Genomic DNA, 24554 nt, shown 5'->3' with positions numbered 1-24554 from the left:
AATGCAGGCTTTTGTAGTCATTGATAAGAGTAACCCCCACCCCAGGTACAAATCAGGCTACTTTGAACAAAATTAGGAGTGTTATTCATACTGTCCTGGCCAGCAATTAACCTTTAATCAACATCACTAAAAACATGATTTGATCATTATCACATTGCTATTTGTGAGACTCTGCTGTGTGTGAATTGGCTGCTGCATTTCCTACATTACATAATGACTGCACTGAGAATTGCTTCATTGGCTGTAAAGTATGTGACATTCTGAGGTTATGACATGTGCCATATAAATGCAAGTTCTCTCTGCCTTATGCACAGTGCCTATTAAGTAATGTTGGAAAGCATCAATGCTCACCAGTTTATAACGGCACAACTGGTTGTGACCAGCAACTAGTTGAAATATCCCTGAGCTGTGAAGCCAGCTGGTAACACATTTGTCCCAAATTCCTATGAGCACTAATTTACTGCAAATCAACCATTAACTGAGTTATTCTCATTGGTTGTAATCCCCGTGTTTTCTCAGCTTCTATGATTTTCATTTCTTGTTCTCATCTCAGAGATTCACATTTTTGGATGTCTCTGTGTTCTGTTATTTCTGGCACTGAGAGTTGAGGATTTTAATTGCACTCTTTGGCAAAAACTTTGTGTATGGGCATTTAAACTGGCCCCAGGTGAATTACCCACTGGTACCCCATCTGATCACCCTATCTACCATTTAATCTTTCCATCCAGAGCTGCTGATAAAGGACACCAGCCTGAAAACCAGCAGAGTCCTTCTTTAATTGGAGGTACAGGCTCTGATTGTGACCCAGGGGAAAGCCACACTAGCTAGAGATGAAGACGGCAGTAAGAAGTTCTAGGACTAGGAGTTCTTGAAGGAAAGCCCTTCAACATTTCTTATGGGTCAAGAGGAGCAGGTGAACAGAGGATTATCAGGCTTCCCTTGCCCTGGGCTCCCTTGCACCCACCCCTGAGACTCTTCCCCCCACAGCCTCTCCCTGTCCCTTACAGTGGGTTAAAACCACCCAGAAATGTAGGCTGCCAGGGTTGGGCACAATTCCCACTCCCAATCACCCCTCCTCACCCCATTGCACTACCCAATCTCACTCTCAGTTGAAACACCCAGCACCACATTTGTTCAACAGCGCAAACATAAATTTATCACAGTCACGTTAAACTAAAGGTGTGGTGATCCGTCAGTTCAGGACTGGAGAGAGGCCAGTCCCTCCAGGAAAGTTTTGAGCTTGAGACAGTGGTGCAGATTTTCACTGGAGATTATGGGTGTTAATGGGACAGTAACAGTCTAATTCTGGAGATAGTAGCCTTATTGCCAGGTTAATCTGTTGATCAGCCCACCATGACATTCACAGGGGCCTGTCGATGGGTGTTTGAAGGGTCTGCCTGAAAGGCTGTGTGCTCTGTGCATGTTTACAGGTGTTTGTGTATAAGTGTGTGTATGCAGGTGAGGGGATGTGCATCACATATGTATCGTGAGTGTGTACACATATGTTTATATCAGTGTGGGTACGTGTGTACGAGGGTGTGTCTTGTGTGTGTGGGTATACACATGGTTATGTGGCTGTGTGTGTTGTATGTGTTATGTGTTCTTGTTTGCCTCTGCTTGTGTGGTCTGAATCTTCGACATGGATGCGGGAAACAGGAGCTGGGTTTGTTTTCATGTCAGAAACGAGCCTCCGGTGGGAAGGTTAAGATTTTAAGTGAGGGAAAGCTCTAGATTGCATTGGTTGTGTTACCTCTGCACCTGTTTGCTGCACCCACAGGGGGAGGAGGGATCAGTAGCCATGTCTTCAAGGGATATCCCTCATCCTCTAGGATCCATCAGGACACTTTGGTAGTTGGAATGATGATCTGAGGCAGCCTGGACTGCCAGAGGATGAAAAATGACGGCAGCTGCCAGGAAAGCAAGCGCGCACATGGAGGAAGTTGACTATTGTGGGAGTGGAAGCCCTTCTGGATGATGGATCTCACTGGCTGCTTGGTGTCTTGATGGTCACATGGGTGCAATAGATGATGCCTTCCCTCTGGGGAAATCCAGTGATGGAGGCGAGACCCTCTGTCCCCATGAGGTTGTGCCTGTCTTTAAATGAATGTGTGTCCAGCTCTGGCAAAGAGGGCATCATTGACCAGTGAGATGCAGTGGTGTGCAGCCATTTGCGAGATGCTGCTAAGGTCCGCAGATCCTTGGAAAAAGCCAGAAGCAAAGAAGTTCAAGGATGCGGGGACTGGCGGCCACTGGCAGGGCATGGCGTCCAGAGCTGCAAGGTGCAGGGTCTTCCACAATGAAGGCACAGATGTCTGTGACCATCTATTGGAAGTGTCTCAGTCTCCTGCAGCATTAGTTCTCGGTCACCCCCAGACAGATCTGTCTTCAGCAATAGATCCTGTGTTGAAAGTTTGGCTTCCATTGCCTTCCTGCCTCTCTTTCCTTTCCTGTGCCCTCTTGATGCCCAGAGTTCCACCCTTTCTGCAAAGGGCATTAATGCTCATCGCCATTTGGCTCAAAACCTGACTGTCATGCCCGCCTTTGCCAGCTGTAACCTTCCTTCTGGGCAGCTAGCCTCTCAATTGTTCTTGGCAGCCTTTCTCCCTGCTCTTCTGTCCCCATGATGCCAGGGTGATCCTGATCCAGTTGACTGTTGGAGTACTGAGTGCCCACTCTCCACACCACCTGATCAGCCACCCGCTTATCAAGTGCCAAAATCTGTTTGCCCCACTTATCCTGTTATAGGGCAAGGATAATGTGATGACTGGCTTCCCATTCTGTACCCACTTCCCTTCAGATGGATTTGTTTCGGAAGGCATGGGTATCCAGTCTTCCCCTTGAAAAGTTTAAAGCAGAAACTTTGACAATCTCTTAATGAGCTTTTTAACTAATTTAATTGGCCACAATTGAGAGGAGAGTGGGGTTCCAGTCCCATCCTCTCCACCCCCACCCCGCCACACTAATGGTTATTGCCAGCACCAGGAAGTGTCTTGAAATTTGCCACCCAGTGCCGTAGCAGTGGCAGTACCCCCCCCCCTCCCCCACCCCATGCCCTTGGCCTCTGTTCCCAACTTTAGTGGGCCCCAAAAATTCAACCCTATGTTTTGATATGTATCTTTGTTATGATCCCCGTACAAACCGTTAACTTTTTAAAAGGTATTTGAATTTCCAGTGACCAACTGAGAAGTTCACATGACAAGGTTTCAAGTTTTAAGACTTTTACTGTAACAAAAAAAACTATAAATAACATGGAATAAACGTTATTCAGTAGGCAACTTATACTCCAAACTACAGAAAAGAAATTTCCCATTTAGCTCTTAACACGGCTGAAAATCCCATGTCACGATTATATTTACACTGCCCCTAAATAGACACTTATTCTTCAGGAACCAGTCCCAAATTATTCTCAGCTCCCGAGAGCTTGCTTTCTTTATTCTTTCCCAGACAGATAACTTCAAATCCCAAAACTGATTTTCACTGTGATGGTTACGCTGGAAACTGTTTCCCTCTATCCCAGGTGAATATTCCAGCCTCCTTTAAATCTGCACACTCTTGTTCTCTTCAATATAATCCCAAGCTTCTACCCACATCCTGCATGGTGACAAATGGAGTCAGCATTTTCTCTGCTTTGGGTGCAGGACTGGCTATCTCTATCTCCTGCTGTCTGCCTTTCAGATGGCTGCACGCTAACTTGTGACTGGGAGGTTCAGTGATATCTTTGGAAATCCACAGCCCGATACTACAATGGCTTTCTATTGACTTTTCCCTTCCCAAATCTCATCTCCATGGCAACTTGTATCACAAGGGCCTTGTATCCAAGTAGAAATGCTAAACATCAACTCCATTCTAACTTGGAATTAAAGAGACAGCCTGACTCTCGTAACACATCCTTTAGAGACTAACAATCTACACACGGACAGCACCACTGCTCTCTCCACTGTCTACAGGTGTGAACATCTTTTGCTTTCCTCCCAGTAAATTAACCTGAACCGCCCCCCACAGCCTACTTTAACCTTTAACAACCAAGCCATTCAGGCTTGCTGTCAGCTGAATTCAGAGGAGGTCATGTGACTCCCTTCATTCCTCTATTTTACCTTAAATTAAAGAGTCAGTCCCAAAATGTACCAATTTTATAAACTTTGTTTTCGTAACAACTTAGTTTGTGTGCAAGTTCATCCACCACTTCCAATGTTCACTCCGTCCACCACTGACGAATAGTGACAGCAGTGTGTACCATCTATAAGATGCACTGCAGCAACTCACCAAGGCTCCTTCAACAGCATCTTCCAAACCTGCGACCTCTACCACCTAGAAGGACAAGGGCAGCAGATGCATGGGAACACCACCACCTGCAAGTTCCCCTCCAAGCCACATGCCATCCTGACTTAGAACTATATCGCCATTCCTTCACTTTCAAAATCCTGGAACTCCCTCCCTAACAGCACTGTCGGTGTACCTACACCACATGGACTGCAGTGGTTCAAGAAGGAGGCTCACTACCACCTTCTATAGAACAATTGGGGATCGGCAATAAATGCTGGCCTAGCCAGTGACACCCACATCCTGTGAATGAATTTTTAAAAATGTATGTGTGCATTTGTACATTTATATGTATAAACATAGGTGTGTGTCCTTGTGTGTCTCTATGTGTATATTTGCATTTGTGTATACACTTGTGTATTTGTGTGTGTGTGTATAGTGACCCCTGTTGTAAAGTGGGGACATGTGGTGAAGTTAGGATTAGGCTCATTTGTAATACAATCCATGGGCAAAAAGTCATTTCAAGGTTCATGTGGGAAAAAGCCATGGATTTGTGCATGTTGAGGTACCCCAGGTCTGTAACCCAGCATGCTGAGGTACCCCAGGTCTGTAATCCAGCATGCTGAGGTACCCCAGGTCTGTAGCCCAGCATGGTGAGGTACCCCAGGTCTGTAACCCAGCATGGTGAGGTACCCCAGGTCTGTAACCCAGCATGCTGAGGTACCCCAGGTCTGTAACCCAGCATGCTGAGGTACCCCAGGTCTGTAACCCAGCATGCTGAGGTACCCCAGGTCTGTAACCCAGCATGCTGAGGTACCCCAGGTCTGTAACACAGCATGGTGAGGTACCCCAGGTCTGTAACCCAGCATGGTGAGGAACCCCAGGTCTGTAACTCAGCATGGTGAGGTTTTCCAGGTCGGTAACCCAGCATGGTGAGATACCCCAGGTCTGTAACCCAGCATGGTGAGATACCCCAGGTCTGTAACCCAGCATGGTGAGATACCCCAGGTCGGTAACTCAGCATGGTGAGGTTTTCCAGGTCTGTAACCCAGCATGGTGAGGTACCCCAGGTCTGTAACCCAGCATGGTGAGGTACCCCAGGTCTGTAATCCAGCATGGTGAGGTACCCCAGGTCTGTAATCCAGCATGGTGAGGTACCCCAGGTCTGTAACCCAGCATGGTGAGGTACCCCAGGTCTGTAACCCAGCATGCTGAGGTACCCCAGGTCTGTAACCCAGCATGCTGAGGTACCCAAGGTCTGCAACCCAGCATTGTGAGGTACCCCAGGTCTGTAACCCAGCATTGTGAGGGACCCCAGGTCTGTAACCCAGCATGGTGAGGTTTTCCAGGTCTGTAACCCAGCATGGTGAGATACCCCAGGTCTGTAACCCAGCATGGTGAGATACCCCAGGTCTGTAACCCAGCATGGTGAGGTACCCCAGGTCTGTAACCCAGCATGGTGAGGTACCCCAGGTCTGTAACCCAGCATGGTGAGGTACCCCAGGTCTGTAATCCAGCATGGTGAGGTACCCCAGGTCTGTAACCCAGCATGGTGATGTACCCCAGGTCTGTAATCCAGCATGGTGAGGTACCCCAGGTCTGTAACCCAGCATGGTGAGATACCCCAGGTCTGTAACCCAGCATGGTGAGGTACCCCAGGTCTGTAACCCAGCATGGTGAGGTACCCCAGGTCTGTAACCCAGCATGGTGAGGTACCCCAGGTCTGTAACCCAGCATGGTGAGGTACCCCAGGTCTGTAACCCAGCATGGGAGGTACCCCAGGTCTGTAACCCAGCATGGTGATGTACCCTAGGTCTGTAACCCAGCATGGTGAGGTACCCCAGGTCTGTAACCCAGCATGGTGAGGTACCCCAGGTCTGTAACCCAGCATGTTGAGGTACCCCAGGTCTGTAACCCAGCATGTTGAGGTACCCCAGGTCTGTAACCCAGCATGGTGAGGTACCCCAGGTCTGTAACCCAGCATGGTGAGATACCCCAGGTCTGTAACCCAGCATGGTGAGGTACCCCAGGTCTGTAACCAAGCATGGTGAGGTACCCCAGGTCTGTAATCCAGCATGGTGATGTACCCCAGGTCTGTAACCCAGCATGGTGAGGTTTTCCAGGTCTGTAACCCAGCATGGTGAGGTACCCCAGGTCTGTAACCCAGCATGGTGAGGTACCCCAGGTCTGTAACCCAGCATGGTGAGATACCCCAGGTCTGTAACCCAGCATGGTGAGGTTTTCCAGGTCTGTAACCCAGCATGGTGAGGTTTTCCAGGTCTGTAACCCAGCATGGTGAGATACCCCAGGTCTGTAACCCAGCATGGTGAGGTACCCCAGGTCTGTAACCCAGCATGTTGAGGTACCCCAGGTCTGTAACCCAGCATGTTGAGGTACCCCAGGTCTGTAACCCAGCATGGTGAGGTACCCCAGGTCTGTAACCCAGCATGGTGAGATACCCCAGGTCTGTAACCCAGCATGGTGAGGTACCCCAGGTCTGTAACCAAGCATGGTGAGGTACCCCAGGTCTGTAATCCAGCATGGTGATGTACCCCAGGTCTGTAACCCAGCATGGTGAGGTTTTCCAGGTCTGTAACCCAGCATGGTGAGGTACCCCAGGTCTGTAACCCAGCATGGTGAGGTACCCCAGGTCTGTAACCCAGCATGGTGAGATACCCCAGGTCTGTAACCCAGCATGGTGAGGTTTTCCAGGTCTGTAACCCAGCATGGTGAGGTTTTCCAGGTCTGTAACCCAGCATGGTGAGATACCCCAGGTCTGTAACCCAGCATGGTGAGGTACCCCAGGTCTGTAACCCAGCATGGTGAGATACCCCAGGTCTGTAACCCAGCATGGTGAGATACCCCAGGTCTGTAACCCAGCATGGTGAGGTACCCCAGGTCTGTAACCCAGCATGGTGAGATACCCCAGGTCTGTAACCCAGCATGGTGAGGTACCCCAGGTCTGTAACCCAGCATGGTGAGTTACCCCAGGTCTGTAACCCAGCATGGTGAGGTACCCCAGGTCTGTAATCCAGCATGGTGAGGTACCCCAGGTCTGTAACCCAGCATGGTGAGGTACCCCAGGTCTGTAACCCAGCATGGTGAGGTACCCCAGGTCTGTAATCCAGCATGGTGAGGTACCCCAGGTCTGTAATCCAGCATGGTGAGGTACCCCAGGTCTGTAACCCAGCATGGTGAGGTACCCCAGGTCTGTAACCCAGCATGCTGAGGTACCCCAGGTCTGTAACCCAGCATGCTGAGGTACCCCAGGTCTGTAACCCAGCATTCTGAGGTACCCAAGGTCTGTAACCCAGCATTGTGAGGGACCCCAGGTCTGTAACCCAGCATGGTGAGGTTTTCCAGGTCTGTAACCCAGCATGGTGAGATACCCCAGGTCTGTAACCCAGCATGGTGAGATACCCCAGGTCTGTAACCCAGCATGGTGAGGTACCCCAGGTCTGTAACCCAGCATGGTGAGGTACCCCAGGTCTGTAACCCAGCATGGTGAGGTACCCCAGGTCTGTAATCCAGCATGGTGAGGTACCCCAGGTCTGTAATCCAGCATGGTGAGGTACCCCAGGTCTGTAACCCAGCATGGTGATGTACCCCAGGTCTGTAATCCAGCATGGTGAGGTACCCCAGGTCTGTAACCCAGCATGGTGAGATACCCCAGGTCTGTAACCCAGCATGGTGAGGTACCCCAGGTCTGTAACCCAGCATGGTGAGGTACCCCAGGTCTGTAACCCAGCATGGTGAGGTACCCCAGGTCTGTAACCCAGCATGGTGAGGTACCCCAGGTCTGTAACCCAGCATGGTGAGGTACCCCAGGTCTGTAACCCAGCATGGTGAGGTACCCCAGGTCTGTAACCCAGCATGGTGATGTACCCTAGGTCTGTAACCCAGCATGGTGAGGTACCCCAGGTCTGTAACCCAGCATGGTGAGGTACCCCAGGTCTGTAACCCAGCATGTTGAGGTACCCCAGGTCTGTAACCCAGCATGGTGAGGTACCCCAGGTCTGTAACCCAGCATGGTGAGGTACCCCAGGTCTGTAACCCAGCATGGTGAGGTACCCCAGGTCTGTAACCCAGCATGGTGAGGTACCCCAGGTCTGTAACCCAGCATGGTGAGGTACCCCAGGTCTGTAACCAAGCATGGTGAGGTACCCCAGGTCTGTAATCCAGCATGGTGATGTACCCCAGGTCTGTAACCCAGCATGGTGAGGTTTTCCAGGTCTGTAACCCAGCATGGTGAGGTACCCCAGGTCTGTAACCCAGCATGGTGAGGTACCCCAGGTCTGTAACCCAGCATGGTGAGATACCCCAGGTCTGTAACCCAGCATGGTGAGGTTTTCCAGGTCTGTAACCCAGCATGGTGAGGTTTTCCAGGTCTGTAACCCAGCATGGTGAGATACCCCAGGTCTGTAACCCAGCATGGTGAGGTACCCCAGGTCTGTAACCCAGCATGGTGAGATACCCCAGGTCTGTAACCCAGCATGGTGAGATACCCCAGGTCTGTAACCCAGCATGGTGAGGTACCCCAGGTCTGTAACCCAGCATGGTGAGATACCCCAGGTCTGTAACCCAGCATGGTGAGGTACCCCAGGTCTGTAACCCAGCATGGTGAGGTACCCCAGGTCTGTAACCCAGCATGGTGAGGTACCCCAGGTCTGTAACCCAGCATGGTGATGTACCCCAGGTCTGTAACCCAGCATGGTGAGGTTTTCCAGGTCTGTAACCCAGCATGGTGAGATACCCCAGGTCTGTAACCCAGCATGGTGATGTACCCCAGGTCTGTAAACCAGCATGGTGAGGTTTTCCAGGTCTGTAACCCAGCATGGTGAGGTTTTCCAGGTCTGTAACGCAGCATGGTGAGGTACCCCAGGTCTGTAACCCATCATGGTGAGGTACCCCAGGTCTGTAACCCAGCATGGTGAGATACCCCAGGTCTGTAACCCAGCATGGTGAGGTTTTCCAGGTCTGTAACCCAGCATGGTGAGGTACCCCAGGTCTGTAACCCAGCATGGTGAGGTACCCCAGGTCTGTAACCCAGCATGGTGAGATACCCCAGGTCTGTAACCCAGCATGGTGAGGTACCCCAGGTCTGTAACCCAGCATGGTGAGGTACCCCAGGTCTGTAACCCAGCATGGTGAGGTACCCCAGGTCTGTAACCCAGCATGGTGAGGTTTTCCAGGTCTGTAACCCAGCATGGTGAGGTTTTCCAGGTCTGTAACCCAGCATGGTGAGGTACCCCAGGTCTGTAACCCAGCATGGTGAGGTACCCCAGGTCTGTAACCCAGCATGGTGAGGTACCCCAGGTCTGTAACCCAGCATGCTGAGGTACCCCAGGTCTGTAACCCAGCATGGTGAGGTACCCCAGGTCTGTAACCCAGCATGGTGAGGTTTTCCAGGTCTGTAACCCAGCATGGTGAGGTTTTCCAGGTCTGTAACCCAGCATGGTGAGGTACCCCAGGTCTGTAACCCAGCATGGTGAGGTACCCCAGGTCTGTAACCCAGCATGGTGAGATACCCCAGGTCTGTAACCCAGCATGGTGAGGTACCCCAGGTCTGTAACCCAGCATGGTGAGATACCCCAGGTCTGTAACCCAGCATGGTGAGGTACCCCAGGTCTGTAACCCAGCATGGTGAGGTACCCCAGGTCTGTAACCCAGCATGGTGATGTACCCCAGGTCTGTAACCCAGCATGGTGAGGTTTTCCAGGTCTGTAACCCAGCATGGTGAGATACCCCAGGTCTGTAACCCAGCATGGTGATGTACCCCAGGTCTGTAAACCAGCATGGTGAGGTTTTCCAGGTCTGTAACCCAGCATGGTGAGGTTTTCCAGGTCTGTAACGCAGCATGGTGAGGTACCCCAGGTCTGTAACCCATCATGGTGAGGTACCCCAGGTCTGTAACCCAGCATGGTGAGATACCCCAGGTCTGTAACCCAGCATGGTGAGGTTTTCCAGGTCTGTAACCCAGCATGGTGAGGTACCCCAGGTCTGTAACCCAGCATGGTGAGGTACCCCAGGTCTGTAACCCAGCATGGTGAGATACCCCAGGTCTGTAACCCAGCATGGTGAGGTTTTCCAGGTCTGTAACCCAGCATGGTGAGGTACCCCAGGTCTGTAACCCAGCATGGTGAGATACCCCAGGTCTGTAACCCAGCATGGTGAGGTTTTCCAGGTCTGTAACCCAGCATGGTGAGGTACCCCAGGTCTGTAACCCAGCATGGTGAGGTACCCCAGGTCTGTAACCCAGCATGGTGAGATACCCCAGGTCTGTAACCCAGCATGGTGAGTTACCCCAGGTCTGTAACCCAGCATGGTGAGGTACCCCAGGTCTGTAACCCAGCATGGTGAGGTACCCCAGGTCTGTAACCCAGCATGGTGAGGTTTTCCAGGTCTGTAACCCAGCATGGTGAGGTTTTCCAGGTCTGTAACCCAGCATGGTGAGGTACCCCAGGTCTGTAACCCAGCATGGTGAGGTACCCCAGGTCTGTAACCCAGCATGGTGAGGTACCCCAGGTCTGTAACCCAGCATGCTGAGGTACCCCAGGTCTGTAACCCAGCATGGTGAGGTACCCCAGGTCTGTAACCCAGCATGGTGAGGTTTTCCAGGTCTGTAACCCAGCATGGTGAGGTTTTCCAGGTCTGTAACCCAGCATGGTGAGGTACCCCAGGTCTGTAACCCAGCATGGTGAGGTACCCCAGGTCTGTAACCCAGCATGGTGAGGTACCCCAGGTCTGTAACCCAGCATGGTGAGATACCCCAGGTCTGTAACCCAGCATGGTGAGGTACCCCAGGTCTGTAACCCAGCATGGTGAGGTACCCCAGGTCTGTAACCCAGCATGGTGAGGTACCCCAGGTCTGTAACCCAGCATGGTGAGATACCCCAGGTCTGTAACCCAGCATGGTGAGGTACCCCAGGTCTGTAACCCAGCATGGTGAGATACCCCAGGTCTGTAACCCAGCATGGTGAGGTACCCCAGGTCTGTAACCCAGCATGGTGAGATACCCCAGGTCTGTAACCCAGCATGGTGAGGTACCCCAGGTCTGTAACCCAGCATGGTGAGGTTTTCCAGGTCTGTAACCCAGCATGGTGAGGTACCCCAGGTCTGTAACCCAGCATGGTGAGGTACCACAGGTCTGTAACCCAGCATGGTGAGGTACCCCAGGTCTGTAACCCAGCATGGTGAGATACCCCAGGTCTGTAATCCAGCATGGTGAGGTACCCCAGGTCTGTAACCCAGCATGGTGAGGTACCCCAGGTCTGTAACCCAGCATGGTGAGGTACCCCAGGTCTGTAACCCAGCATGGTGAGGTTTTCCAGGTCTGTAACCCAGCATGGTGAGGTTTTCCAGGTCTGTAACCCAGCATGGTGAGGTACCCCAGGTCTGTAACCCAGCATGGTGAGGTACCCCAGGTCTGTAACCCAGCATGGTGAGGTACCCCAGGTCTGTAACCCAGCATGGTGAGGTACCCCAGGTCTGTAACCCAGCATGGTGAGGTTTTCCAGGTCTGTAACCCAGCATGGTGAGGTTTTCCAGGTCTGTAACCCAGCATGGTGAGGTACCCCAGGTCTGTAACCCAGCATGGTGAGGTTTTCCAGGTCTGTAACCCAGCATGGTGAGGTACCCCAGGTCTGTAACCCAGCATGGTGAGGTACCCCACGTCTGTAACCCAGCATGGTGAGATACCCCAGGTCTGTAACCCAGCATGGTGAGGTACCCCAGGTCTGTAACCCAGCATGGTGAGGTACCCCAGGTCTGTAACCCAGCATGGTGAGGTATCCCAGGTCTGTAACCCAGCATGGTGAGATACCCCAGGTCTGTAACCCAGCATGGTGAGGTTTTCCTGGACTGTAACCCAGCATGGTGAGGTACCCCAGGTCTGTAACCCAGCATGGTGAGATACCCCAGGTCTGTAACCCAGCATGGTGAGGTTTTCCAGGTCTGTAACCCAGCATGGTGAGGTACCCCAGGTCTGTAACCCAGCATGGTGAGATACCCCAGGTCTGTAACCCAGCATGGTGAGATACCCCAGGTCTGTAACCCAGCATGGTGAGGTTTTCCAGGTCTGTAACCCAGCATGGTGAGATACCCCAGGTCTGTAACCCAGCATGGTGAGGTACCCCAGGTCTGTAACCCAGCATGGTGAGATACCCCAGGTCTGTAACCCAGCATGGTGAGGTTTTCCAGGTCTGTAACCCAGCATGCTGAGGTTTTCCAGGTCTGTAACCCAGCATGGTGAGATACCCCAGGTCTGTAACCCAGCATGGTGAGGTACCCCAGGTCTGTAACCCAGCATGGTGAGATACCCCAGGTCTGTAACCCAGCATGGTGAGGTACCCCAGGTCTGTAACCCAGCATGGTGAGGTACCCCAGGTCTGTAACCCAGCATGGTGAGGTACCCCAGGTCTGTAACCCAGCATGGTGAGGTACCCCAGGTCTGTAACCCAGCATGGTGATGTACCCCAGGTCTGTAACCCAGCATGGTGAGGTTTTCCAGGTCTGTAACCCAGCATGGTGAGATACCCCAGGTCTGTAACCCAGCATGGTGATGTACCCCAGGTCTGTAAACCAGCATGGTGAGGTTTTCCAGGTCTGTAACCCAGCATGGTGAGGTTTTCCAGGTCTGTAACGCAGCATGGTGAGGTACCCCAGGTCTGTAACCCAGCATGGTGAGGTTTTCCAGGTCTGTAATCCAGCATGGTGAGGTACCCCAGGTCTGTAACCCAGCATGGTGAGGTTTTCCAGGTCTGTAACCCAGCATGGTGAGGTACCCCAGGTCTGTAACCCAGCATGGTGAGATACCCCAGGTCTGTAACCCAGCATGGTGAGGTACCCCAGGTCTGTAACCCAGCATGGTGAGATACCCCAGGTCTGTAACCCAGCATGGTGAGGTACCCCAGGTCTGTAACTCAGCATGGTGAGGTACCCCAGGTCTGTAACCCAGCATGGTGAGATACCCCAGGTCTGTAACCCAGCATGGTGAGGTACCCCAGGTCTGTAACCCAGCATGGTGAGGTACCCCAGGTCTGTAACCCAGCATGGTGAGGTTTTCCAGGTCTGTAACCCAGCATGGTGAGATACCCCAGGTCTGTAACCCAGCATGGTGAGATACCCCAGGTCTGTAACCCAGCATGGTGAGATACCCCAGGTCTGTAACCCAGCATGGTGAGATACCCCAGGTCTGTAACCCAGCATGGTGAGGTTTTCCAGGTCTGTAACCCAGCATGGTGAGGTACCCCAGGTCTGTAACCCAGCATGGTGAGGTACCCCAGGTCTGTAACCCAGCATGGTGAGGTACCCCAGGTCTGTAACCCAGCATGGTGAGGTACCCCAGGTCTGTAACCCAGCATGGTGAGATACCCCAGGTCTGTAACCCAGCATGGTGAGATACCCCAGGTCTGTAACCCAGCATGGTGAGGTACCCCAGGTCTGTAACCCAGCATGGTGAGATACCCCAGGTCTGTAACCCAGCATGGTGAGGTACCCCAGGTCTGTAACCCAGCATGGTGAGGTACCCCAGGTCTGTAACCCAGCATGGTGAGGTACCCCAGGTCTGTAACCCAGCATGGTGAGGTACCCCAGGTCTGTAACCCAGCATGGTGAGGTACCCCAGGTCTGTAACCCAGCATGGTGAGGTTTTCCAGGTCTGTAACCCAGCAAGGTGAGGTACCCCAGGTCTGTAACCCAGCAAGGTGAGGTACCCCAGGTCTGTAACCCAGCATGGTGAGATACCCCAGGTCTGTAACCCAGCATGGTGAGATACCCCAGGTCTGTAACCCAGCATGGTGAGGTACCCCAGGTCTGTAACCCAGCATGGTGAGGTACCCCAGGTCTGTAACCCAGCATGGTGAGGTTTTCCAGGTCTGTAACCCAGCATGGTGAGGTTTTCCAGGTCTGTAACCCAGCATGGTGAGGTACCCCAGGTCTGTAACCCAGCATGGTGAGGTTTTCCAGGTCTGTAACCCAGCATGGTGAGGTACCCCAGGTCTGTAACCCAGCATGGTGAGGTTTTCCAGGTCTGTAACCCAGCATGGTGAGGTACCCCAGGTCTGTAACCCAGCATGGTGAGGTTTTCCAGGTCTGTCACCCAGCATGGTGAGGTTTTCCAGGTCTGTAACCCAGCATGGTGAGGTTTTCCAGGTCTGTAATCCAGCATGGTGAGGTACCCCAGGTCTGTAACCCAGCATGGTGAGGTTTTCCAGGTCTGTAACCCAGCATGGTGAGGTACCCCAGGTCTGTAACCCAGCATGGTGAGGTACCCCAGGTCTGTAACCCAGCATGGTGAGGTTTTCCAGGTCTGTAACCCAGCATGGTGAGGGTTTCCAGGTCTGTAACCCAGCATGGTGAGATACCCCAGGTCTGTAACCCAGCATGGTGAGGTACCCCAGGTCTGTAACCCAGCATGGTGAGATACCCCAGGTCTGTAACCCAGCATGGTGATGTACCCCAGGTCTGTCACCCAGCATGGTGAGGTACCCCAAGTCTGTAATCCAGCATGGTGAGGTTTTCCAGGTCTGTAACCCAGCATGGTGAGGTTTTCCAGGTCTGTAATCCAGCATGGTGAGGTACCCCAGGTCTGTAACCCAGCATGGTGAGGTTTTCCAGGTCTGTAACCCAGCATGGTGAGGTTTTCCAGGTCTGGAGCTCAGCATGAGTCAGTGTTTTCAGGCAAGGAGTAGGAACAACTAGCACCAACAAACACTACAATGGTGAAAACTAGGCTCTCTATAACACTACAGTGGGTTCATTAGTTACTCGACTCCGTGGCAATGATCTATAACCTTTCATTCCTGTTATTTTATTACTCTTGCTTGTTAAAGTTGTCCTTTATTGTTCTTCCAGCCTGGTGTAACAAATCCTTCTCTCTTCTCCTTGCTTGCTCTCATTTCATTGCTCTCCGGCGGGTAAGTGACCTCTCTTACATTCATTGTACATTAAACAGAGTTTTAAACAGATTGTAAATCAGCAACTCTTCAGGGCACTGGTGTCCAATCTAGCCCAGACAGATGGGATAAATGCCAGCGACGGATCTTGAGTGAAGTGGCTTTGGCCACCTCAATCCAGTTCTAAAGTCTTTAACTCTGCATGATATTGGCAGTTTCACTTAAAGAGTGCAGGTTGGCTGAAGTAACAACAAGAGTGCATTTACATAAGACCTTTAATGTAGGAAAACGTCCCAAGGATCTTTACAGGAGCTTTATCAGACAGAACTTGACACTGAACCGCGTAAGCAAGTGGAAAATGCCACACTAATGTATTAGGAATGTTTCTTCTAAGGTTTGTGTTAAGATATCTAAGTTGGGCAATGTGGAGAATATTCTCTATCTAACCGTGCCATAACTGTCATTCACCCATCAGTCTGGGCTAGATTGGAAACCAGGCTTCAGCACTGTACAGACAAGTTCTGATGTGGGAGTGCTTTTTATTTATTCTTTCACGGGATGTGAGCGTCGCTGGCAAGGCCAGCATTTGTTGCCCATCCCTAATTGCCCTTCAACTGAGTGGCTTGGTAAGTCATTTCAGAGGGCAGTTAAGAGTCAACCACATTGCTGTGGGTCTGGAGTCAGATCAGGTAAAGATGGCAGATTTCCCTCCCTAAAGGGGCATTAGTGAACCAGATGGGTTTTTAAAAAATAATCAATGATAGTTGTCATGGTCACCATTACTGAGACAAGCATTATATTCCAGATTTATTTAGTGATATTCTAGATGTATTAATTGAATTTAAATTCCACCAGCTGCTGTGGTGGGATTTGAACACATGTCCATAGCACATTAGCCCAGGCTTCTAGATTACTAGTCCAGTGACATTACCACTAAGCCACCATTTCCCAGAACTGATACCGGATGGGTAATTCTCTAATGGTGTGCTCCCAGGAGGGAGCCTCTCATACCCGAAACACTTATCAAAATCCAAATGAACGCTGCAATATGAACATGGGAACAGGAGGAGGCATTCAGCCCCTCAAACCTGCACCGCCATTCAATTAGACCATGGCTCATCTGCATCATAACTTCATTCACCTGCCTTTGCCCCATATCCCTTCACATTAAGGAACAAAAATCTATTGAACTCAGTCTTAAAATTTTAAGTTGCTCCCCACAATCCACAGGTTTTTGGAGGAGCTATTTGTGTGAAAAAGGGCTTCTTGGTTTCCCTCCTGAATGGACTGGCTCTAAATTTAAGGTTATATTCCATTGCACCAGATGAAATAGTTTCTACGTGCCTACCCTATCAAATCATTTTAACATTCCAAACACCTCAGATAGATCACCCCTCAGTCTTTAATAATTAAGTGAATACAAACCAAGTTTAGGCAACCTGTCCTCAGAATTTAATTCTGATTATTTTGCATATTGTCTCCTGATAGATATGCCACCCATCCCCCACACCCCCAACCAGGAGCGTGAAGACAGGAAAGATGTTCCCTTTGAAGTGAACAGCATGTTCTAATTCCCAAAGCAGCCGGCTCTTAGAGTGATGATCACAGAAGCAAATGTACTTTTTGGTGGCTAAAATAAAAGCAAAATAGTGCAGATGCTGGAAATCTGAAATAAAAACAGAAACTGCTGGCAAAACTCAGCAGATCTGGCAGCATCTGTGAAGAGAGGAACAGAGTTAATGTTTTGAGCCCATATGACTCTTCTTCAGATATTTTTGGCTGAGTTGTATCAGAGTGATCAAAAGCATGGCACCAATTGGCAGTTCATTGGCATTGGAAGATTTGCTCTAGGTTGTGTTCAATTCTGGCCACCACATTTTCAGAAGGAACTTGGAGAGGGTGAGACAAGATTCACTAGAGTGGTACCAGCGGTGAGGAACTTCAGTTATATGGAAACACTTAGAGAAGCTGAGATTGTTCCCCTTAGAGCAAAAAAGAATAAAGGGAGATTTAAAAAGGAGTTCAAAATTATGAGTGTCTTTGACAGTAAATAAGGAGAAATTTCTTTCACTGGTGGGTAGGTCAATCATCAGAGAACTCAGATTTAAGGTCTTTGGTAAAAGAACGAGGAAGTGGATGAGTTTTTTTTTTACACAGAGAGTTATGATTTGGAAAGTCCATCCTGAAAAGTTGTTGGAAGCAGATTCAGTACTCACTTTCAAAAGGGAATGGGATTTTTATTTGTAAATGAGAAATTTTCGGGGCCATAGGGTAAGAGCAGAGCAATGGGACTAATTGGATAACTCTTTCAAAGAGTTGGCACAGGCTGAATGGGCTGAATGGCCTCTTTCTGTGCTGTATTATTCTATGATCCCTATGTTAAAATCTATGAGCAGAATTTTCAGTGATCTAGGCATGTAGGCGCGCACCCGACCCAATCGGATGCAAGATCGCACGAAGTGACGCCGGGTGAGTGTCCCGACGTCGTCTCGCGCTTGTGCGATATTTCAGTCAGCAGGCAGGCGCAGAAGTTGGAAGCGCCAACAATTAAGAGACCTATTAAGGTCATCAAAGTTGCAATTGTTTCTGATTTTTTGTGCTCCGTCCAGCCTGGTGGACGGGCAAATTGGCCAGGCGGACTCTCATCCAAGGGTGGGATGAGGTTTCCATTATCAAATAAAAATTAAATAAAAATCTATGGACAGCACTTTTATCACGTATATGTTCAGGTGACTGATTGAGATGCTTGCACGTTTTTTTTCTTATTTTACAAACTTTATTTAACTGTCTTAAAGCCTTCAGCCCCCTGAAGCAGCTCTCTGCTTTCAGGGAGCTTTCATTCAGCGCTCATCCACCCCCGTGCTTATGTCAGCGCCCGCCCTCCTCCCTCCCCCACCCCGGCAGCGCTGAGCATTTTGGCGCATGCTGCACCCTGGCTGCCCATTAATTGGCGAGCCAGCATGAAATCACGGTTGGGGGCCGATCATGGTCAGCGGTTGGTTCCCTGGCCACTCCCGGGCCCGCCGATTGTGTCCGCACGCCGACCTAAAAATCCTGCCCTATATGTACAAGCATTTGTTGCAAGTGAAGACACTTTAAACTGATTCCCTTGTCATTTTGTCAAAACTGGCACATCCTGTCAGTGCATTCTATGTCCAGTCATAATCTCCCTGTTCCTGTTCTTGAGCATCGATGATTGTTATATCAGTAAAGCGATTTGAGGTGTTGAACTGACTTCTGGAAAATTCTACCTAAAAAGAACTTCCATTTATATAGCACCCTTCACACCCTCAGGATATCTCAAAGAGTTTTACTTTTGAAGTATAGTTGTTATTGTAATGTAGGAAACACAATTTCCAATTTGCACACAGCAAGCTCCCGCAAAGAGCAATGTGTTTATGACCAGTAATCTATTTTAGTAATGTTGGTTGAGGAATAAATGTTGACCAGGACAACACTACTCTTCTTCAGATAGTGCAATGAAATCTTTCAGGGCCACACAAGAAGGGAGATGGGGCATGGGTTTAATGTCTCGTCCTAAAATCAGCACCTCTAACAGTGCAGCACTCCCCCTGTTTCTACACTGGAATGTCAGCCTAGATTTTGAGCCCAAGCCTTAGGACTTGAACTTTTAGACTTCTGACCCAGAGGTGGGTTTGCCACAAGTGAGCCACAGCTAGCATCCAGAGATAATAGGAAATGGGATTATTGACTAGCTCTTGTGAAATGTGATGGCGAGCCATAGTTTCCTCTGACCTGGAGAAACCTGGGACCATTGGGTTTGAATAGGTCATTAGGCAAAAGGAGAGAGGAACTTCAGTCAAAAATGTTAACAATTCAGCCCACATGAGGATTACATGTGGAACTAATTGGACCCCCCAAAAAGGTAAAATATTAGAGAATGGAGCACTCCTGATTGACTAAGTTGTCCAGTGGTGACATGTAGACATCACGTCGAGAGAGCTGCACCTTGTCTGCATTACTTCCTTCACTGAATCCATATGTCAAATGCTCGAACAGATTAAAAATACATGTCAGCGGTTGCTCAAAGTTTGAAACAATGGTGACAGTGTACTGCAGAAGTGGAAAATCCTGAGAGAGTACATTGACAGGGGCTGAACTGAAACCCTGCAATGAATAATGAGCCTCTCATCTCCTTTCAACTTCTATTGCTTAGCTTTACATCAGTTGTTGTTAGATGAGTTGGCAGAAAAGTAAGCTACAGAGAGTGGTAGCAAGCACAGTGATCTAGGGGAGAAGGGAGGGGGTAGATGAGGAGAGGTTTACTTTAATAATATGAGGGCATATGAAATTACATTGTGACATACATACAGAGAGAATGTTTCCTCTTGTGGGGAAGAGCATAACTAGAGGCTATCAATATAAGATGGTCACTAAGAAATCCAATAGGGAATTCAAAAGAAACCTCTTTACAAAAAAAGTGGTGAGAATGTGAGAATTACTGCCACAGGGAGTGGTTGAAGTAAATAGAATAGAGGCATTTAAGGAAAAGTTTGACAAGCATATGAGGGAGAAGGGAATAGATGGTTATGATAGACTTGATGAAGAAAGATGGGAAGAGGCTTAAGCGGAGTATAAACACCATATGGATTGGTTGGGCCAAATGGCCTGTTTCTGTATCCTATATCCTATATAATCCTATGTAATACTAGTGATGGGCGTTCGGTGCATTGATCTAAAGTTCCTTCCTCCTCCATCTTAGTGAAGGTGTTAACCTGTTTATTTTTAATCGTTTCATGCCTCAGTTTCAATAGCGAAAAGAAGTCAATACATTCATACTTTAGTGTCCCGTGGGATTAATTCATTTTCCTATTACTGTTACAATAGGGAAACCTATTTTGCTGGGGAATGCACTGTTTTGGATTATTTTCTTGTTGGTTAATGTTTAAAATTCAACTTGATGGGCTGATGGACTTCGCTATCCGATGGATGTTGAGAATTCTTAGTTCAAGGCATTTACACATGATTAAATCCATTCCCAGGCAGTTACAGCATGGAATATTTTTCCCACTAATTGCAATTGAATTAACACAGTTTACTGAAGAGGAGGACATTTACTTTCAATTTATCCATTGGCTTTGTAAGTTCTGGTTCTCAGGATGCTCAGTTACTGTTGATCGTGTTGTCAGTGTTACATGCCTTTCTAACTCTGCTTTTGATTAATCATCTGACATCACTTTGGACATCTCACAAGCCTGAGAAAAGGCCTAGCCCGCTCCAACTATTTATCAGCATGACTTCTTACAGTGTCCAAATCACCACTTTTTGATTTTCTTCATGCCTTCTTGGGGATTAATTTGCCTTGGATGGGAATGTAAAATGGACAATATCATATCTGCTGCCAGCTGTACACCTTGCCTCAGGTTCCATTCCATTCCAATGAATGGAACAGAATGAGATATGCAGGAGATATGTATAACTGGTAATCAATGTAATACCATCCGGTTTGCATTCCTGCCCAAGTCAAATTTCACCTCCTTGTCTCTTCCAATTCTTCACTTGGCATAATCTTCACCTTCACTCCTTGAGTGGTCAACCAGTAGAATAGAATATGCATCCATTATGGAATTCACCTGATATTCTTATTGAAATAGTTCGAAGTGAAAGCTGAATGATCCCTAATTTGAAAGTGGAAAGTGCACCCTCAGTTTCCTCAGGTCTCTTCCAAATTCAACCCAGCAAGTTTTTCTTATTCTTTCAATGCCAGAATTTGTTGCCCATCCCTAATTGCAGTCAACCACATTGCTGTGGGTCTGAAGTCATACATAGGCCAGACCAGGTAAGGATGACAAATTTCCTTCCCTAAAGGAAAGTGCACCCTCAGACATATGTGAACCAGATGTTTTTTCAATATGGCAATCAACAATGGTCATCACTAGATTTTTTAATTCCAGATTTTTACTGATTGAATTCAATTTCCACCATCTATCATGGTGGCATTTGAACCTGGGTCTTCAGAGCATTACCCTGGGTCTCTGGATTACTAGTCTAGTGACAATACCACTACGCCGCCACCTCCCCTACAGTGACCATCCAGTTTGCAGTGGCCATCTTTGGTTTCGTGTTAGTCCTCCTTCCCTCAGGCAACACTCTTGGCTTAATTTTGCCTCCATGAGGCTCAGTTACCTCTTTCTTTTCCCTTGAGCCTGTAATGACTGCCTCTCCATCACAATCTTTCTTGTCCTTCTTTATGTTTTCATAATGCTATGAACGTGATCTAATAAGATTCCTACCTTGTCACTCTAAACTCTAAATACACTGCCTCTTCATATTCTGACTCCTCATTATGCTCCAGTTAAAATTATAACAGTTCACATCACTCCCACTCATTTTTCAGAATTTTGGAACTTTTATCACACTCAACCTTTCCTTTCTCCTCCTATCTTAGGCCTAACCACTGTTTCCTAATTCACCTTTTTTATTCTTTACTGCCCTGTTGGTGCTCTGCACTATGGCCCATGGCCCTTGACCTTGGGTTCCCAATTTAGGCGAATGTTTGACTACCTCAGAGATCAGAAACAAAATGTTAGCTGGTGGCCACTAGAAAGAAAGGAGTGAAATACAATTCAGGTTGCTGTGTGAAGATGGGCACAACAAACAGAAAGAAATAAATTCCTGAAACTCCTAGAACTAACTCTCAAGAGTCCAGGAGTAGCATGTTTTTCTTTTGTGTAGCTGAGACTGGACAGGAATCACACTGATCCACTGACTTAGGAGGACTATGCTTTTCAAATGGTGACTGAGCAAACTGCTCACCCATTGAATCTAGAACAATCCAGTCGTTTGGTTGGTGTCCCTTCATGACCAATGGGTGAATGAGCTCCATTTTGTAACTGAAGAAATGTATCCAGCATATCTCACTCTGAACTTGTCACTGTTCAATTACCATTCAGCTCTAGCAAACCACACGTCGCAGCAAATGATCTGAACTGAATTTATTCAATTCATTTTCAATTTACACACCCATTCTGCATATTTGCTAATATTTTCTTGCATGTTTTGCAGTCTTTTCAGTATTAACTATTCCCTCCTAATTTGGTGTTGTCTGTAATTTGTGATGTTGTGCTTCTGATTCCTGATTCAAAAGCATTTATGTAAATGGTAAATGATGCTGGTGCTCCCAGCACTTCTCATCTTTTGTCAGTCTGGGTAACGGCCCTTAACCCCATTGTCCAGAAGCCCCATAAACATTTAGCAGCCAGTGTTCTACAGGAAATATTACCCCAATTTGGCCTGCAGTGCAAGAAATCACTTTGATCATCATTCTGCACAAAATAAGATTATAAAATATGATGCAGTTCTTTTTCTTCACTGTCGCACTGTTGTGGCAAAGGTCACAGCTGATGCTTGTAGCTGGGCCTCTGGCAGCAGGTGGCGATGGTAGGGGGAATACTAAACAGGGGATCTGGTCAGCTCCTGCAGGGTCCTTCCTGTAGGGAGCAGTGTCATTGGTGAGCTGAGGGGGCTGAGACAGATGCCATTAGGCGAGGAAGAAAGTAGGAAGGACAAATCCAGGACTTGTGAGTGGTAGTGTGGCAGGAGCCAAGGTCATGAATAAGGCAGCATGAAGTCCCTGAGGGCGGCTAAAGAGCCAGGAAGGGGAATTGGAGACTAGTCAGACTGACACTCTTGAGTCTGGGAAGCCCCGTGGAGAGAGAGGAGAGCAGGGCTGGAGCAGTAGTTCAAGACACTGCATTGAGGAGCCGAAGCCATGAATAGGGCAGAGACCTTGAGCACTGGCTGTGAACATTCTCTGTAACTAGTTTATTCCTTGAAGTTAAGCTTTCACTTGAGTGCTTATACAACTTTGATGGCGGTGGAATAAGGGAGCCTTGTTTTTTAACCTTCATGCAGTCCGTGTGCTTAAATCTAATGTTACATGTTGCTAAATTAAAGATGGAAGAAGCTTTGATTCACTGGATCAGCCAACCTCCACTCAGTTGGATGCAGTCAGACCTTGCTTGTGAATCTCTGGGGTTGACAGTACTTTTCTTACATTGTCACTTAGATCAAGGTTTGAGCTGTTCTGGTGACACTTGTGGACATGCTTCAGAAGCAGAAAGGGTTTTTTTTTTAATTGAAGAAGTTGCACCCGGCATTATCTTTTTTGCACAATCTGAATCGATCTCCAAGACAAACTCTACAGGACAGATCAGTGCTTAAGGGATTTCAGTACACAGTTTTCAGGGAAGAGACATAAGTCTTGGCTACATTTAGCTGTATTGCCAGAGGTCAAACTGAGAATGACGTGGTGCCAACCGGTTGGTTCAAAATATTTGCTATGTACATTTTTAGGGCAGAAATTAATTGTTTACTGATGTCGGTGCAGAGTTAGGTGCACAACTATGAGTGCTGAGCTGATATTCAAGGAAACAATGATGTGATGGGCACAATCTCTGTACCAGCTGAGATTGTTCTTGGGGCCTGCCTCATCTACTTACCCCACTGAGGCATGATTAGCAACCCTCTGACTACATGGACACTACATGGAGAGAGAGAGAGAGAGAGAGAGAGATATTAGAGAAGGAGCATACTGGGGAGTATCTAGTTCTTTTAAATGATTTAAGTGTGGTTTACATTTCATACAGAGTGTGTTTTACATTAACACTTTCCTTCTCCTTACTTTGGCTCTGTGATCCTGGATAGTTCTCATTCTCAATGACTGAATCTGTACCTACTAAAATCTGTTTTCCCTGTCCACACAGCATGCACTGTTGGAGCAGAAACAGAAAAAGAAACGTCAGGAGCCTCTGATGGTTCAATCCAACACAGAGGACAAGAAGCTCAAGAAAACCAAGGCTAAGCGCTCTGACGAACAAGCCCCATTGGTCGAAGCAAAGACTGTGAACCAAAGTAAGACATGCTGGTCATGCCAATAGTTGTATGGGTTAGGACATCCCAATCGGAGGAAGCACAATGTCTGAGTAGCATTCCAGGGCTGTACACCAATGGAAAGTTCCACGTCCAAATGTCCCAATGTGATCTATGGTTATTCAGTAGTACTGGAGCCTGTTCTAACACTGGAAATAACAAGGCAGATCAGTCAGTGCATTACAACTGACCTCCCTTAAGGCAGAGGAGGAAATCGCTATCCATGGCCACTAGTTGGAAAGTACAGGTGTGTAGTGGTTGTGGTAACAATAGGATCGGGCTCAGTGTTGGTATCATCCATTGTCTGGATTCACACATTGAGAAGAGGCACTTGGTGATACAGAACTTGAATCTTGCTGAAACGAGAGACGTGTTGCTGAAGCTTTTCATCTTGAACTCCTCAGGACAAACACAAGAATGCCAAATTTCAAACAATTACAACAATCTAAAGTACAGGAGAAAAGGGTGCTGATTTGTTGGCAAATCGACTCTGATTGGTCGAGTTGT

General features: G+C 48.5%; 1 protein-coding gene across 4 annotated transcripts in view; it reads left to right on the top strand.

The window, feature by feature from the left end:
• Window positions 1-24554, top strand: part of LOC144683280 (tubby protein homolog) — a 122733-nt gene that overhangs the window by 33940 nt on the left and 64239 nt on the right. For all 4 annotated transcript variants that reach the window (XM_078546226.1, XM_078546225.1, XM_078546224.1 and 1 more), the window contains exon 2: window positions 23900-24029. In XM_078546226.1, the coding sequence (XP_078402352.1) occupies window positions 23900-24029 (130 nt within the window). The remainder of the gene's footprint in view (window positions 1-23899; window positions 24030-24554) is intronic.

Source organism: Cetorhinus maximus, chromosome 8, assembly GCF_964194155.1.
Source record: "Cetorhinus maximus chromosome 8, sCetMax3.hap1.1, whole genome shotgun sequence".
NCBI classification, from domain to species: domain Eukaryota; kingdom Metazoa; phylum Chordata; class Chondrichthyes; order Lamniformes; family Cetorhinidae; genus Cetorhinus; species Cetorhinus maximus.
This window is presented reverse-complemented; position numbering and strand designations above follow the sequence as displayed.